Raw genomic sequence first — 17,431 nt, forward strand, 5'->3', positions numbered from 1 at the left:
AAAGTGAGACCCCCATCTCTATTAAAAATAGAAAACGTGAGGCAAGAGGATCGTTTAAGCCCTAGAGTTGGAGGTTGCTGTGAGCTATGATGCCATAGCACTCTACCCAGGGTGACAGCTTGAGACTCTGTCTCAAAAAAAAAAAAAAAACAAGAAAAGAAAATATGCTGAAACAAGAAAGAAAGAATGCAAATATCCATCAATAGAGAACTGGCTAAATAAACAATGGTGCTGCCTGGTGCTGCCATAAAATAAGCACATTCTGCAAATACAAAAAGTATAAAGAACAATTCTTTTTTTTTTTTTTTGTAGAGACAGAGTCTCACTGTACCGCCCTCGGGTAGAGTGCCGTGGCGTCACACGGCTCACAGCAACCTCTAACTCTTGGGCTTACGCGATTCTCTTGCCTCAGCCTCCCGAGCAGCTGGGACTACAGGCGCCCGCCACAACACCCGGCTATTTTTTTGTTGCAGTTTGGCCGGAGCTGGGTTTGAACCCGCCACCCTCGGCATATGGGGCCGGGGCCCTACTCACTGAGCCACAGGCGCCGCCCAAGAACAATTCTTTATACTTCTATGGACTGATCTCCAGAATACTTTTTTTTTTTTTTTTTTATGAGACAGAGTCTCACTCTCTTGCCCCAGACTAGAGTGCCACTGTGTCACAGCTCATAGCAACTTCACATTTCTAGGTCAAGCCATCCTCTTCCCTCAATCTCCCGAGTAGCTGCAAAGACAGGCATCTGCCACAACTCCTTGCTAGTTTTCCTATTCTTGGTAGAGATGGAATCTTGCTCTAAGGCACCAGCCACATACACCAGAGCTGGCAGGTTCGAACCTAGCCCGGGCCTGCTAAACAACAATGACAACTCCAACCAAAAAATAGCCGGGCGTTGTAGCAGGTGCCTGTAGTCCCAGCTACTTGGGAGGCTGAGGCAAGAGAATCACTTAAGACCAAGATATTGAGTTTTCTGTGAGCTATGACGCCATAGCACTCTACCAAGGGCAACATAGCAAGACTCGGTATCAAAAAAAAAAAAAAACACAAAAAAACAAGAACTAGCTGGGTATGGTGGCATGCACCTATAGTCCCAGCTACCCAAAGGTGAGGCACAGGACCACTTGAACCCAAGAGTTTAAGGGTATAGTCAGCTATCACAACACCGCTGTTCTTGGGCAACAGGGCAAGAGCCTGTTGTATCAAAAAAATAAAAGAGGGCGGTGCCTATGGCTCAAGGAATAGGGCACCAGCCCCACATACCGGGAGTGGCAGGTTCAAACCCAACTCCAGCCAAAAACTGGAAAAAAATTAAAATAAAGAAAAAAGAAAAAAGAAAACAAACAGTATTTTGACTATACATCCCAAAGGGGATATGTTGTAAGGTTTAAAACACACACAAAAGGCCAAGCACGGAGGTTCACATCTGTAATCCCGGCACTCTGGGAGGCCGAGGGAGGATTCCCTTCAGCTCATGAGTTTGAGACCAGCCTGAACAATAGTGAGACTCGGTCTCTAAAAACAGCCAGGCAGGCTCGGTGCCCGTAGTACAGTGGTTACAGCACCAGCCAAATACACCAAAGCTGGCAGGCTGGAACCCGACCCAGGCCAGTTAAAACAACAATGACAACTGCAACAAAAAAAATAGCCAGGAATTGTGGCAGGTGCCTGTAGTCCCAGCTACATGGGAGGTTGAGGCAAGAGAATCACTTAGGCCTAAGAGTTGGAGGTTGCTGTGAGCTGTGACCTTAAAAACATAATGATACACTGTCTCAAAAAAAAAAAAAAAAAAGCCAGGCATTGTGAGCGCCTACTCAGGAGGGTGAGGCAAGAAAATGGCTTGAGCTCAAGAGTTTGAGGTTGCTGTGAGCTATGACGTCACAGCACTCTACCAGGGACAAAAAAATGAGACTCTGCCTCAAAAACACTCACACATACATGTAATCTATTACATTCAGTAGTCTTATTTCTTTTCTTTTTTTTTTTTTTCTTTTTTGAGACACAGTCTCACTATGTCACCCTGGGTAGAGCACCGTGGCATCACAGCTCACAGCAACCTCCAACTCTTTGGCTTAAGAACTCTCTTGCCTCAGCCTCTCAAGTAGCTAGGACTACAGGCATCTGCCACAATGCCTGGCTATTTTTTTGTTGTTTTTTTGCAGTTGTTATTGTTTTAGCTGTCCCAGGCCAGAATTGAACCTGCCAACCTCAGTGTATATGGAAGGCACCATAACCACTGTGCTACATGGGTACCAAGCCTACATTCAGTAATCTTATTGACAGTTTTGTTAGTTTTGTTATTTTTTTTTTATTTTATTTTTTTGTAGAGACAGAGTTTCACTTTATGGCCCTTGGTAGAGTGCCATGGCATCATACTGCTCACAGCAACCTCCAACTCCTGGGCTTAAGCGATTCTCTTGCCTCAGCCTCCCAAGTAGCTGGGACTACAGGCGCCTGCCACAACACCCGGCTATTTTTTGGTTGTAGTTCAGCCGGGGTCAGGTTTGAACCCGCCACCCTAGTATATGGGGCTGGCGCCTTACTGACTGAGCCACAGGCGCCACCCAGTTTTGTTATTTTTTAAAATAAAAAAAAAAGTAAATCATTTATGTTATTCTTGTTACAAATCAAGATTCATTGTATAGGGAGGCGCCTGTGGCTCAGTCGGTAAGGCGCCGGCCCCATATACCGAGGGTGGCGGGTTCGAACCCTGCCTCGGCCAAACTGCAACCAAAAAAATAGCCGGGCGTTGTGGCAGGCGCCTGTAGTCCCAGCTACTCGGGAGGCTGAGGCAAGAGAATCGCTTAAGCCCAGGAGTTGGAGGTTGCTGTGAGCTGTGTGAGGCCACGGCACTCTACTGAGGGCCATAAAGTGAGACTCTGTCTCTACAAAAAAAAAAAAGATTCATTGTATAAATAAACCTACAGGGTTAAATCCAAAAAGTTAATTCAAAACCGTCTTTTCTATGAAAGTATCAGGGTTTGGGTGGTACCTGTGGCTCAGTGAGTAGGGCACTGGCCCCATATACTGAAGAGGGCGGGTTCGAACCCAGCCAAACTGCAACAAAAAATAGCTGGGCATTGTGGTGGGCACCTGTTCTCCCAGCTACTCGGGAGGCTGAGGCAAGAGAATTGCCTAACCCCAAGAGCTGGAGGCTGCTGTGAGCTGTGATGCCATAGCACTCTACCAAGGGCGACAAAATGAGACTCTGTCTCTAAAGAAAAAAATAAGTAAATAAAGTGTCAGGGCACAGCTCCATAGCTCAGTGAGCAGAGCACACCGGGCACATACACCAAAGCTGGTGGGTTCAAGCCTGGCCTGGGCCTGCTAAACAACAATGAAAACTGCAACCAAAAAATAGCCAGGCATTGTGGCAGGCACCTGGAGTCCCAACTACTTGGGAGGCTGAGACAAGAGAATCACTTAAGCCCAAGATATTGAGGTTGCTATGAGCTGTGACGCCAGGGCACTCCTCCACCCAGGGTGACATAGTGAGACTCTTGTATCAAAAAAAAAAAAAAAAAAGAATTAAGAGGTATCAGGATATCATCAGGATTTTTCTCATTCTTAAAAATACCTTTTTCCTTGTGCTGGACACTAAAAACGCCTTAAAACAATGACAACTCAGTGAATGCAATTTTGTCCAGAAAAGTCTCTTCATAGCATTTCTCACTAAAGGGAATCATGTCTCCTAGAAGAAATGTCTGACTTCAGTCTGGGAGAAAGATTTTTTTTTTTTTTTTTTTGTAGAGACAGAGTCTCACTGTACCGCCATCGGGTAGAGTGCCGTGGTGTCACACGGCTCACAGCAACCTCTAACTCTTGGGCTTACACGATTCTCTTGCCTCAGCCTCCCGAGCAGCTGGGACTATAGGCGCCTGCCACAACGCCCAGCTATGGGAGAAAGATTTTTAAGAAAACCCTCAAATATCTTGCTCTGTTTAAAAAGCAGGATGAGGCCAGGTGTGGTGGCTCACATCTATAATAATAGCACTTTGGGAGGCCAAGGCAGGTAGAATGCCTGAGCTCAGGAGTTCGAGACCAGCCTGAGCAGGAGTGAGACCCTGTCTCTAAAAGTAGCCCTGGCTACTTAGGAAGCGGAGGCAAGAGGATCACTTGATCCCAAGAGTTTAAGGTTGCCCAAGAGTTGAGGTTGCTGTGAGTTACGACACCATGGCACTCTACCAAGGGCAACAAAATAAGACTCTGTCTCAAAAAATATATAAACAAATAGGCCCGCCACAGTGACTCAAGCCTGTATTCCTAGCACTCAGGGAGGCCAAGGCAGGTGGATTGCTTAAAGTCACAGGCTGGAGACCAGCCTAAGCAAGAGGGAGACCCCATCTCTAAAAATAGCTAGAGTTGTGGTGGACGCCTATAGTCCCAGCTACTTGGGAGCCAGAGGCAAGAGAATCGCTTGAGCCCAAGAGCTTGAGGTTGCTATGAGTTATGATGCCATGGCACTCTACCAAGGGTGACAAAGTGAGACTCTATCTCTATAAAAAAAAAAAAAAAATATATATATATATATATATATGTATATATACACACACACACATATATTACACACACACACATATATATGTATACACACACACACACATATATACACATACATCTATATAAAGCAGGAAGAATATTGGGGTCTTGTTAAAAGGACACAGGAGCTGACTTGGAAAAATCCTAACTGATCAGATAAGGAAATATAAACATCAAAAAACAATGACTGAAGCCGGACATGTGGCTCACACCTATAATCCTAGCACTCTGGGAGGCCAAGGCAGGTGGACTGTCTGAGCTCACAAGTTCAAGACCAGCCTGAGCCAGAGTGAGACCTGGCTTTTTTTGTTTCTTTGTTTTTTTGAGACAGAGTCTCAAGCTGTCACCCTGGGTAGAGTGCTCACAGCAACCTCAAACTCTTGGACTTAAGCAATTCTCTTATCTTAGCCTCCCAAGTAGCTGGGACTACAGGCACCTGCCACAATGCCTGGCTATTTTTTTTGTTGTTGCAGCTGTCATTGTTGTTTTAGCTGGCCTAGGCTGGGTTCCAACCCACCAACCTTGGTGTATATGTCCAGCACCCTACCCATTGAGCTACGGGCGCCACCCAGGAGATGGGGGCCTTTAGAAGGTGTTTAGGTCATGAGGGTTTTGCCCTCATGAATGGGATCAGTGCCTTTATAAAGGAGGGCCAGAAAAAGATCCCTCACCCCTTGGAAGTACAAAGGAAAAAAACAAAAGAAAAGCAAAAAATTGAATCAGGTCAATCCTCTGATCTACTTAAACTATCAGATTAAAAGAGAAACATTTTAAATGATATCTTGAGGACATAATCAGCCAAAATACAAAATGAGTAAAATTCTTTTTTTTTCCTTTTTTTCTTATCTTAATTGTGAGTGAAATTCTTTAGAAAAATATTATCTAATTTGTAAGAAGACTAAATGGTATATTGAAAAATACATGTTAGGAGCTATAATTAAAGAGCTTTACATTGAACTTTACCCAATGTAAAGTATAAACCTTTTCTGATCCACATTGCACTACTGTAAAAAAAATTCAGGAAAATTGATTATAAGGATAATTATTCAATGATATTACAGAATTCTTATTATTTCTTTTGACTATGATAGTAGTATTATTTCCAGTCCATTTCTGTTAAAGACACAATATGGAAGTATTTACAGGTGGAATTACATGGCATCTGAGATTTGCTTTCAAGTACTATAATGCCAGTGTACACACACACAAAAAAAATGGCAGGAGAAAGATAGAAAAAAAATTGGCAGGTGAGTTGTTACACAATCCTTAAAGGATTCCGACTTCCATGGCCATCATCCTGCTAATGTTGGTAATTTTTGAAGTTAAATTTTGAGGGGAACATTATACTCAACTTTAGTATATGTTAAATATACTCTCTACTTTAATATATGTTAAAGTTTTCCATAATAACATATACTTTAGTATATGTTAAATTTTTCCTGGGCGGCATCTGTGGCTCAGTGAGTAGGGCACCGGCCCCATATACCGAGGGTGGCGGGTTGAAACCCAGCCCCAGCCAAACTGCAACAACAACAAAAAAAATAGCCAGGTGCTGTGGCAGGCGCCTATAGTCCCAGCTATTCGGGAGGCTGAGGCAAGAGAATCACCTAAACCCAGGAGTTGGAGATTGCTGTGAGCTGTGATGCCATAGCACTCTACCGAGGATGATCAAGTGAGACTCTGTCTCAAAAAAAAAAAAAAAACTGGGTGGCACCTGTGGCTCAAAGGGGTAGGGCGCCAGCACCATATGTTGGAGGTGGTGGGTTCAAACCCAGCCCCGGCCCAAAACTGCAAAACAAAATTGTTTTGTTTTTTTTTTAAAGTTTATTTATTTATTTATTTTGGCCGGGACTGGGTTTGAACCCACCACCTCTGGCATATGGGACCGACGCCCTACTCCTTGAGCCACAGGTGCCGCCCAACAAAATTGTTAAAGGAAAAAAAAGTTGCTATTAAAAAAAAAACTTTTTTCCATAATAAAATTTTTTTGTTTTTTAACTAAAAGAGTAACTGAAACTATATGTTGGAAATAACCAAGCTTAAAGCAACTAACCTCTGTCCTGAAGCAAGGGCAATGGGAGACTGTCCATTGGGAGGCCGAGGATTCTCACAGGTCTTCATCTCCACCTCTACTTTATCCAGACACTAAAATAAAAGTCATGGAAAACTAAGCATCTGCATAAAAACACACATAGCATAAAAAAAGACAGCAAAGACTGAATCTTATTCATTTCTGTTCTCCAGTGCCTATTGAGTACTATACTCATAGTTGGAAGACAATTAATATTTGTTGAATGAATGAACATACTAAAATGCAAGGAAAGGCTCCATCTTCCCCACTCCATTTCCATTAGCAGCAGAACCCCATGACAAGCATAGGCTGAACTCACAGCAGAAAGACAAAACACAAATCCAAGTTTCAGAGATACTTCTATTCCCAGGGATTCCAATCTTCGGGATAAAGATATGCATCAGTCAGTTCCTGAAGGGCGTTTGACTGATAATCACCCAATAGGCAACATATATTAAACTTCTAATTTTTCCTCTGACATGATTCCACGGAAAAATAGCAAAGTCTAAGAGTAGAGTCTGGACAAAAAAAATTGTTACACAAAGTCCAAATGAACTCAGGAGTCCAAAGTCGTCTTTCTTTTTTTTTTTTTTTTTTTTTGAGACAGAATCTTGCTTTGGTATACTCGGTAGAGTGCTGCGGCCTCACAGCTCACAGCAATCTCAAACTCTTGGGTTCAAGCAATCCTCTTGCCTCAGCCTTCCAAGTAGCTAGGACTACAGGTGCCCACCGCAATACCCAGCTATTTTTTAGATACAGGGTCTTGCTCTGGCTCAGGCTGCTCTCAAATTCCTGAGCCCCAGCAATCCACCTGCCTCAGTCTCCCAGAGCTGTAGGATTATAGGCGTGAGCTACCACATCCAGCCAGGAGTCCTAACTCTTATGTCTCAGTGCTAATTCCCATACTGAACAGCAGTTTCATAATAAGCCCAGACAATAATCACTCTGTGTCAGAGAGAAGCTCACAGAGCCATAAAGAAACATTTACCACTCCCAACAGAGTCAGCCTATCTTCTCTCCTATCTTTTAAAAGCCTATCCCAGCTATCCCCATTTGATTACTTGCAATCAAGAAAGGCCATTACCAAGCAAATTGGGTGTGTCTTCAACTTTGTCCACTGGATCTGAAAAAGGAAAAAAAAGTATCAGGGCTGTGGGAGCTGCCCTCAAGAAGGGAGGTGTGCTGGCCATAGACAGCTACAGCATTCTGACCCTCATTCTCACCCGGATGGAGGCCCTGTTGCAGTAGACCCGAGTGATGGCTAACCAGGTGGGCAGCTCCAGCACATTCTGTAGAACCTCTTCATCCAGCTCTAGGTTGGTCAGCTGACCCTCTCCTTTCAGGGTGCTCAAGTTTATTTTGTCCGGGGAAAGATTCTTAGTAAACCTGAAAACAGTGTTGATAAGAGGCTATTATTTCCAGGGGAATCTGCTAAATGGGCATTATAACAATAACACTTCTAAAAGTGGAGAAAAGTGAATATTAAAGAAAAAATAATTTAAGGCTCATCAGGTAAAACAATGGGAATGGAAAAGGAACAAAGGTATCTGTAACTGGTTGTGATCAATTAGTTGTAAACACTACTGCACTTGCACCAGCCAGAACAAATGTTAACTAATGACCACACTATCTCTACAACATGTAAGATGTTAAGTTAAACCTATCATTCTACTTACAATTAGGCCATTAACCTATTAATGAACCTAAAATAGGGATTCTGGGGAAGTAACTATAGCAGTGATAACATAGCCTTTTTTCTCTTTTTTTTTTTGAGGCACAGTCTTAGTTATCCTGGATAGAGTACCATGGCATGACAGCTCATAGCAACCTCAAACTCTTGAGCTCAAGCAATTCTCTTGCTTCATTCTCCCAAGTAGCTAGGGACTATAGGCATCTACCACAATGCCTGGCTTTTTTTTTTTTTAAGACAGAGTCTCACTATATCCACCTCGGGAGAGTGTAGTGGCATTACAGCTCACAACAACCTCAAACTCATGGTCTTAAGTGATTCTCTTGCCTCAGCCTTCCAAGTAGCTAATGCCTGGCTACTTTTAGAGACAGGGGTCTCACTCTGACTTAGGCTGGTCTCGAACTCCTGAGTTCAGGCAATCCACCTGCCTTGAGTTCCCAGAGTGTCAGGATTACAGACGTGAGCAACCTCGCCCAGCCAACATACCCTTTTGATATATCTGAATCTCCACATAAAAACAAACCAACTAGATTATCAAGAGAGAAAGTCCATGAATAACACTTAAAACAAAACAGAAGGCCGGGCATGATGGCTCTCAACTATAATTCTAGCACTCTGGGAGGCCAAGGTGCATGGTTTGAGCTCAGCTGTTTGAGACCAGCCTGAGCAAGAGCAAGATCCCACCCCTACTATAAATAGAAAAATAAGCCAGGCACTGTGGTGGGCACCGGTAGCCCCAACTACTCAGGAAGCTGAGGCAAGAAGAGCTCTTAAGACCAAGTTTGAGTTGCTATGAGTTTGAAGTTGCTATGAGCTATGATGCCACAGCACTCTACCCAGGGCAACACAGTGAGACTGTCTCAAAAATAAATAAGTGAGGGCAGCGCCTGTGGCTCAGTCGGTAAGGCTCCAGCCCCATATACCGACGGTGGCGGGTTCAAACCCGGCCCCGGCCAAACTGCAACCAAAAATAGCCAGGCGTTGTGGCGGGCGCCTGTAGTCCCAGCTACTCGGGAGGCTGAGGCAAGAGAATCGCTTAAGCCCAGGAGTTGGAGGTTGCTGTGAGCTGTGTAAGGCCACGGCACTCTACCGAGGGCCATAAAGTGAGACTCTGTCTCTACAATAAATAAATAAATAAGTGAAACAAAACAGAAGATAAAGTAGTCTCATCAATTTCCACATACAAACAGGTGGGGAAGAAACATCAACAGGCACATAACATGTATTCTATAAACAGCTGTCCAGAACAAAGTTAGAGGGAAGCAAAGGGGCATAATGACGAACCTGAAGAGAGCAGACAGATTCAAGACAACCAACAAGCAATGAAAAGCAATGTGGGCCAATTTGAGATCAGCAACTGAAGCTGGGAGGGTTTTTTTCTGCTACATGGGATCCTAGTAAGACCCCAAGGAGTGAAGCAGTCTATCCTCCTTGTAAACTCATGAAACTAACCTTCCAAAGTTCCTTCCTAGGAAAAGACCCACACACAGGAAAGAACCAAGACAGAATAAGATAGGGATAACAGAAATGAAAAGAAATGATCCAAATAAAAGTAGGGGAGAGGAACAGGCCAGGATATCTCAGGAAGCATTATATTTTTCAACACTACTTCAACTGACAGAAGAGGAAACTATATGAAATTAGAATATGAAATAGGGGCCAGGTGCAGTGGCTCACACCTGTAATCCTACCAATTTGGGAGGCCAAGGTGGGAGGATTGCTCAAGGCTAAGAGTTCAAGACCACCCCAGCCACATGGTGAAACCTGTCTCTACAAAAACTAAAAAATTAGCCAGGCATGGTAGCACAAGCTTATAAGCTCAGTTACTTGAAAGGCTTAGGTAGAAACATTGCTTGAGTCCAGGAGTTCAAGGCTGCCATGAGCTATGATCCACACTACTGTGCTCCATGCACTCCAGCCTTAGCAACAGAGCAAGACCCTGTCTCTTGGCTGGGCGCCTGTAGTTCAGTGGTTAGAGCACCAGCCACATGCTCCATGGCTGGTGGGTTCAAACCCATAGCTGGGCTTGCTAAAAAAAAAAAAAAAATGCCTAGTGTTATGACGGGCACCTATAATCCTTGGGAGGCTGAGGCAAGATAATCACTTCAGCCCAAGAGTTTGAGGTTGCTGTGAGCTATGACTTCACGGCACTCTACCAAGGGTGACAAAATGAGACTGTCTCAAAAAAAAAAAGAAAAGAAAGAAAGAAAAGAAAAACAGAAAGACCCCATCTCATTTAAAAACAAAAAAAGAAAAGTATAGATATATATACATGGAACAGTAATTATTGGCTTGTTAAAGCAGGGTAAAATGAAATCTCGGACACTTACACATGCTTTTACTGATGTGATAAAAGAACGAAACACCTATCATCTTCTCAAAAGGACTGATCCTAAATCTTATTAAGTCACAAGTCCAGTTGCTAATGTTAAATAAACACAGAGGGCAGAGAAAAACTGCTGAATTACACTATAGATGTGCAATCAGCAAAATCCAGACCATAGGAAACTCTGTAGGTCAAGTGACCTTATAGGCCAGTCTTCTCACTACTCCCTACTCACTGCTCCAGTCTTCACTCGTGTGCTCTCACCACCCACTCCTTTATCTGGAGCATCGCTATTTGCCACTCAAGGCCCAACTTGAGACTTCTCACTGAAGGTTTCTTTCCCCAACTGCTGCAACTCCCATTAAGCTCTTTTATTCTCCATTCCTGGAGTCTATAACAAACGTTTAGGTCATAATCACAGAAGTCTTTAGATGTTCTTTAATTCTCCAGTATGTAAACACTGCTGCCAATCAGATATTAAGCTCTTTGAGGTCAGGGACTTTGTCTTAGCCATTCTTCCTAATCAAATAGTTACCTGATAGTCCAGGCATGGTGGTTCATGCCTGTAATCCTAGCACTCTGGGAGGCCAAATTGCTTGAGCTTAAAGAGTTTGAGGGTGGTGCCTGTGGCTCAGTGGGTAGGGCGCCAGCCCCATATACCAAGGGTGGTGGGCACCTATAGTCCCAGCTACTCGGGAGGCTGAGGCAAGAGAATCACCTAAGCCCAGGAGTTGGAGGTTGCTGTGAGCAGTGTGATGCCATGGCACTTTACCAAGGGCGATAAAAAATCTGTCTCTACAAAAAAAAAAAAAAGTTTGAGACCAGCCTGAGCAAAACCGAAATCCCATCTCTACTAAAAATACAAAAAAGTCAGGTGTTTTGTAGGTAACTGTAGGCCCAGCTATTCGGGAGGCTGAAGCAAGAGGACTGCCTAAGCCCAAGAGATGGAGATTACTGTGAGCTATGATGATGCCATGGCACTCTACTCAGGGCGACAAGAGTCTAAAACAAAAAACAAAGAAATGGTTACCTGGCCTCCTGTGGTGGCTCATGCCTGTAATTCTAGCACTCTGGGAGGCCAAGGTGGGTGGACTGCCTGAGCTCACAGGTTCAAGACCAGCCTGAGCAAGTGTGAGACCCTCATGTCTAAAAAATAGCCTGGTGTTGTGGCAGGTGCCTATAGTCGCAGCTCCTTGGGAGGCTGAGGCAAGAGAATTGCTTGAAGCCAATGAGGTTGCTGTGAACTATGATACCATGGCACTCTATTGAGGGCAACAAAGTGAGACTCTTATCTCAAAAAATAAATAAATAAATAAAAATGGTTACCTGATACAATGCTGGGCCTACACATTCTTAGCTAATTAATCGTCCCCTTGGCAAACTACCCAGAGCTTCCTTCTCTCATCTTTTTTTATTTTTTTTTTTGAGAGAGTCTCAAGCTGTCACCCTGGATAGAGTGCCATGGTGTCATAGCTCACAGCAACCTCAAACTCTTGGGCTTAAGCGATTCCCTTGCCTCAGCCTTACAAGTAGCTGGGAGTACAGGCATCTGCCACAACACCTAGCTATTTTTTGGTTGTAGTTGTTGTTTGGCAGGCCCAGGTTGGATTCGAACACGCCAGCTCCGGTGTATGTGGCCGGTGCCCTAGCCACTGAACTACAGCACCAAGCCCCTTCTTTCATCTTTTTGGCTGGATCAAGTTAAGGCCATTTCCTCAGATCATAGCCCTCTCTCCTGTACAACAAACTGTCTAGATCAATCTCATCTCTGTTAATTCTCACTATTGTTACCTCTCATAGTCACTATGTTCCACCCCAATAATGAAGTATCCTCCAACTTTAACTATACTTAGTTTTTACATTGATGCTAAGCTGTGTTTTCGTGTTTTTGTTTTTCCTTGGCTCATACAATCATGATGTGCATGAAGTTATACCTTTGCAATTTTTTTGTACAATGCCTAAAATGATACTACACAAAAGTCTCTTGAACAATTTTAAATAATAAAAATTATATTTACAAGTTTATACAAAATATTGTATGACATTAAAAGAGACACAGAAATGTGCTGACATGATAACAAATTTAGGAAAGCGCTTACCTATGAAATTAGGGGAAGGGTCTACAGGAGGCTTCAAATCTATGAATAATGTTTATTTTTTAAGTTGGGAGGCGACTCTATGGCTACTCATATATATTGCATAACAAATCTTTCTACAATTTATTTCTATCAATTACCTATTGAAGGTACTTAGTGTGTTGGGAGAGCTACCTTTCCATGGATCTCTCATACTTCTATGTATCTTGCTGGTCATGCCAAAAATGTATAACTGGCTCCATGAATCAATTTCAGTGACCTCCTATGTGTTTTATAATCCTCTCCCTTAACTACTTGACCTTTTGAATTGTTTCACAGAAATGGATCTTCTACAAGAAAAAGGAGCTGTGATTCTGAAGAGCTCTGGGTACACTTCCTGACCTCAAGATTCACCGTCTCCCACAACCTGCCAGCAGTGTACTAAGGCCAAATCGTCTTAGTTAAACCACAACCTGGCCCAATGCACATGTCCCTTCCTTTAAAAGTTCATCAGCTCCATTAGTCGGAGACACAATTTAAGATAGTCTCTCCTGTTATCCGAACAAGATGTCTGTTGTACTCAAAACTCCTTTCTTCCTTGATAATCCTCATTGTCTCACTGGATCAACTGGACTTTTGTGGGAAAAGCAATTAGACATACACCTAGACCCTAGTGCAGTTTCAACAACAAATAACATGGCCCTAACCACTCCTTGCTCTGGCTACTTCTCAGGATTGTGTTTGCAAAGACCAGCTTTGAGGGTGAAGTAATTTCTCCCACCAGGACAGAGAATGGGCTTGCTTACCATTTACTTATAAAAGCAATAAATTATTCAAGCTCGGTGTTCCATTCTTTTTTTTTTTTTTTAAATCATAGCTGTGTACATTAATGCAGTCATGGGGTACAATGTGCTGGATATACAATTTGAAATATTCTCATCAAACTGGTTAACAAAGCCTTCACGACATTTACTTAGTTATTGTGTTAAGACATTTATATTCTTCACCTAGTAAATTTCACATGTACCCTTGTAAGATGCACCATAGATGTGGTCCAACTGATTACCCTCCCTCCACCCATCCTCTTCCCTCCACTCCTCTTTCCCCTTCTTCTTGGGCTACAATTGGGTTATAGCTTTCATAAGAAAGCTATAAATTGGTTTCATACTAGGGCTGAGTACATTGGATACTTTTTTCTTCCATTCTTGAGATACTTCTAAGAAGAACATGTTCCAGTTCCATCCATGAAAGAGGTAAAGTCTCCATCTTTCTTTAGGGCTACATAATATTCCATGGTGTACATATACCACAGTTTATTAATCCATTCATGTATCGATGGGCACTTGGGCTTCTTTCATGACCTAGCAATTATGAATTGGGCTGCAATAAACATTCTAGTACAAATATCTTTGTTATAATGTGATTTTTGGTCTTCTGGATATATACCTAGTAGAGGAATTGTAGGATCAAATGGCAGGTCTATTTTTAGATCTCTAAGTGTTCTCCAAACATCTTTCCAAAAGGAACGTATTAGTTTGCATTCCCACCAGCAATGTAGACGTGTTCCCTTTTCTCTACATCCACACCAACATCTCCGGTTTTGGGATTTTGTAATGTGGGCAAATCTTTCTGAAGTTAGATGATATCTCAAAGTAGTTTTGATTTGCATTTCTCTGATGATTAAGGATGATGAGCATTTTTTCATGTGTCTGCAGGCCATCCACCTGTCTTCTTACAGAAGTTTCTCTTCAAGTCCCTTGTTCTTTTCTTGCTAATATGTTTGAGTTCTCTGTGGATTCTGATTATTAAACCTTTGTTGAGGACATAACCTGCAAATATCTTCTCCCATTCTGAGGGCTGTCTGCTTGCTTTACTTGCTGTGCCGAAGCTTTTTAGTTTGATCAGGTCCCAGTAGTGTATTTTTGATGCTGCTTCAATTGCCCGAGGCGGGGGCTTCTCCTCATAAAATATTCACCCATGCTGATTTCAAGAGTTTTCACTGCACTTTCTTCTAGTATTTTTATAATGTCTTACATTTAAATCTTTAATGCAGTGAGAGTCTATCTTAGTTAACGGTGAGAGGTGTGGGTCCAGTTTCAGTCTTCTACGGTCGCCAGCCAGTTCACCCAGAACCATTTGTTAAACAGAAAATCTTTTCCCCACTGAATGTTTTTAATTGACTTGTCAAAGATCAAATAATAGTAAGTAGCTGGGTTCATCTCTTGGTTCTCTATTCTGTTCCAGACATCTACTTCTCTGTTTTTGTGCCAGTACCATGCTGTTTTGATCACTATCGATTCATAGTATAATCTGAGGTCTGGTAGCATAATTCCTCCTGCTTTGTTTTTATTTCTGAGTAATATCTTGGCTATTCGGGTATTTTTCTGATTACATATAAAACAAAGTATTATTTTTTTTGAGATCATTAAAGTATGACAGTGGAGCTTTAATAGGGATTGCATTAAAACTGTATATTGCTTTGGGTAGTATGGACATTTTAACAATGTTGATTCTTCCCAGCCATGAGCATGGTATGTTTTTTCATTTGTTAACATCTTCAGCTATTTCTTTTCTTAGAGTTTCATAGTCTCTTTATAGATATCTTTCACATCCTTTGTTAGATAAAACTCCCAAATATTTCATCTTCTTTGGCACTACTGTGAATGGAATAGAGTCCTTATCTGTTTTTTCAGCTTGAGTATTGTTGGTATATATAAAGGCTACCGATTTATGAATGTTGATTTTGTAAACTGAGACACTGCTGTATTCCTTGATCACTTCTAAGAGTTTTATAGTAGAATCTAAGAGTTTTATAATAAGTTTTCCAGATATACAATCATATCATCTGCAAAGAGTGAAAGTTTGATCTCTTCTAACCCTATATGGATACCTTTGATTGCCTTTTCTTCCCTAATTGCTGTGGCTAAGACTTCCATTAAGAATGTTAAAGAGCAGTGGAGACAATGGGCAACCTTGCCTGGTTCCTGATCTGAGTGGAAATGATTTTAATTTAACTCCAATCAATACGATATTGGCTGTGGGTTTGCTGTAGATGGCCTCTATCAATTTAAGACATGTCCCTTCTATACCCATTTTCTTAAGTGTTCTGATCATGAAGGGATGCTGGATATTATCAAAAGCTTTTTTTGCATCAACTGAGAGAATCATACGGTCTTTGTTTTTTAATTTATGTGATGAATTATATTTATAAATTTACATATATTGAACCAGCCTTGAGACCCTGGGACAAAACCCACTTGGTCAAGGTGTATAATTTGTTTGATGTGTTGCTGGATTCTGTTTGTTAGGATCTTGTTGAATATTTTCAGATCAATATTCATTAGTGATATTGGTCTAAAATTTTTTCTTTTTTTTTTTTTTTTGTAGAGACAGAGTCTCACTTTACTGCCCTCGGTAGAGTGCCGTGGCATCACACGGCTCACAGCAACCTCCAGCTCTTGGGCTTATGTGATTCTCTTGCCTCAGCCTCCCAAGCAGCTGGGACTACAGGCACCCGCCACAATGCCCGGCTATTTTTTTGTTGCAGTTTGGCCGGGGCTGGGTTTGAACCCACCACCCTCGGTATATGGGGCCGGTGCCCTACTCACTGAGCCACAGGCGCTGCCCAATTTTCTTTTCTTTTCTTTTCTTTTCTTGATCTTTTCTTCGTTTGGGGATCAAGGTGATGTTTGCTTCATAGAATGTGTTGGGTAGTATTCCTTCTTTTTCTATATTTTGGAAAAGGTTGAGTAATATAGGTACTAGTTCCTCTTTAAAGGTTTGGTAGAATTCTGACGTGAAGCCATCTGGCCCCGGGCTTTTCTTTTTAGGGAGATTTTGTATAGTTGATGGTATTTCAGAACTTGACATAGGCCTGTTCAACATTTCCACTTCATTCTGGCAAAGTCTTGGAAGGTGGCATGCCTCCAAGTATTGGTCAATTTCCTTCAGATTTTCATATTTCTGAGAATAAAATTTCTTGTAATATTCATTAAGGATTTTTTAGTTTCTGAGGAGTCTGTTGTTATTTCATCTTTACCATTTCTGATTGATGAAATTAGAGATTTTACTCTTTTTTTCCTGGTTAGGTTAGCCAAAGGTTTATCTATTTTATTGACCTTTTCATAAAACCAACTTTTTGATTTATTGATCTGTTGTATAACCCTTTTATTTTCAATTTCATTTAATTCTGCTCTAATTTTGGTTATTTCTTTTCTTCTGCTGGGTCTGGGATTGGAATGTTCTTCCTTTTCCAGTTGCCTGAGATATCCCATTAAGTTGTTAACTTCCTCTCTTTCAGTTCTCTTGAGGAAGGCTTGCAGTGCTATAAATTTGCCCCTTAGGACTGCCTTTGCAGTATCCCAGAGATTGATAATTCGTGTCTTCATTATCGTTTTGTTACAAAAATTTGATAATTTCCTTCTTAATCTCATCTCTACTAGTTATCATTTATCATAAGGTTATTTAGCTTCCATGTTTTTGTATGAGTATGTAGATTCCTGTTGTCACTGAGTTCAACTTATATTCCGTGATGGTCCAAGAAGATGAAAGGAATAATTTCTATTCTTTTAAATTTGCTGAGGTTAGACTTGTGACCTAAAACGTGATCAATTTTACATTCCGTGGGCTGATGAGAAGAATGTGTATTCGGTTTTGTTAGGACAAAATGTTCTGTAGATGTCCATTAAATCCAAATGTTGAATGGTTACGTTTTAAAAATTTCTTTCCTTAGC

At 41.8% G+C, this 17,431-nt stretch overlaps 1 protein-coding gene across 1 annotated transcript in view; it reads right to left on the minus strand.

Annotated features, from left to right (window-relative positions):
* The window catches only part of BLTP3A (bridge-like lipid transfer protein family member 3A), a 95,515-nt gene that overhangs the window by 44,776 nt on the left and 33,308 nt on the right, over positions 1-17,431 (minus strand). The window contains exons 2-4 of the mRNA XM_053603228.1: positions 7,831-7,993; positions 7,692-7,730; positions 6,590-6,681 (exon numbers count right to left, since the gene is read on the minus strand). Coding sequence (XP_053459203.1) covers positions 6,590-6,681; positions 7,692-7,730; positions 7,831-7,993 — 294 coding nt within the window. The remainder of the gene's footprint in view (positions 1-6,589; positions 6,682-7,691; positions 7,731-7,830; positions 7,994-17,431) is intronic.

The sequence above is a fragment of the Nycticebus coucang genome, chromosome 9, assembly GCF_027406575.1.
Source record: "Nycticebus coucang isolate mNycCou1 chromosome 9, mNycCou1.pri, whole genome shotgun sequence".
Lineage (NCBI taxonomy): Eukaryota > Metazoa > Chordata > Mammalia > Primates > Lorisidae > Nycticebus > Nycticebus coucang.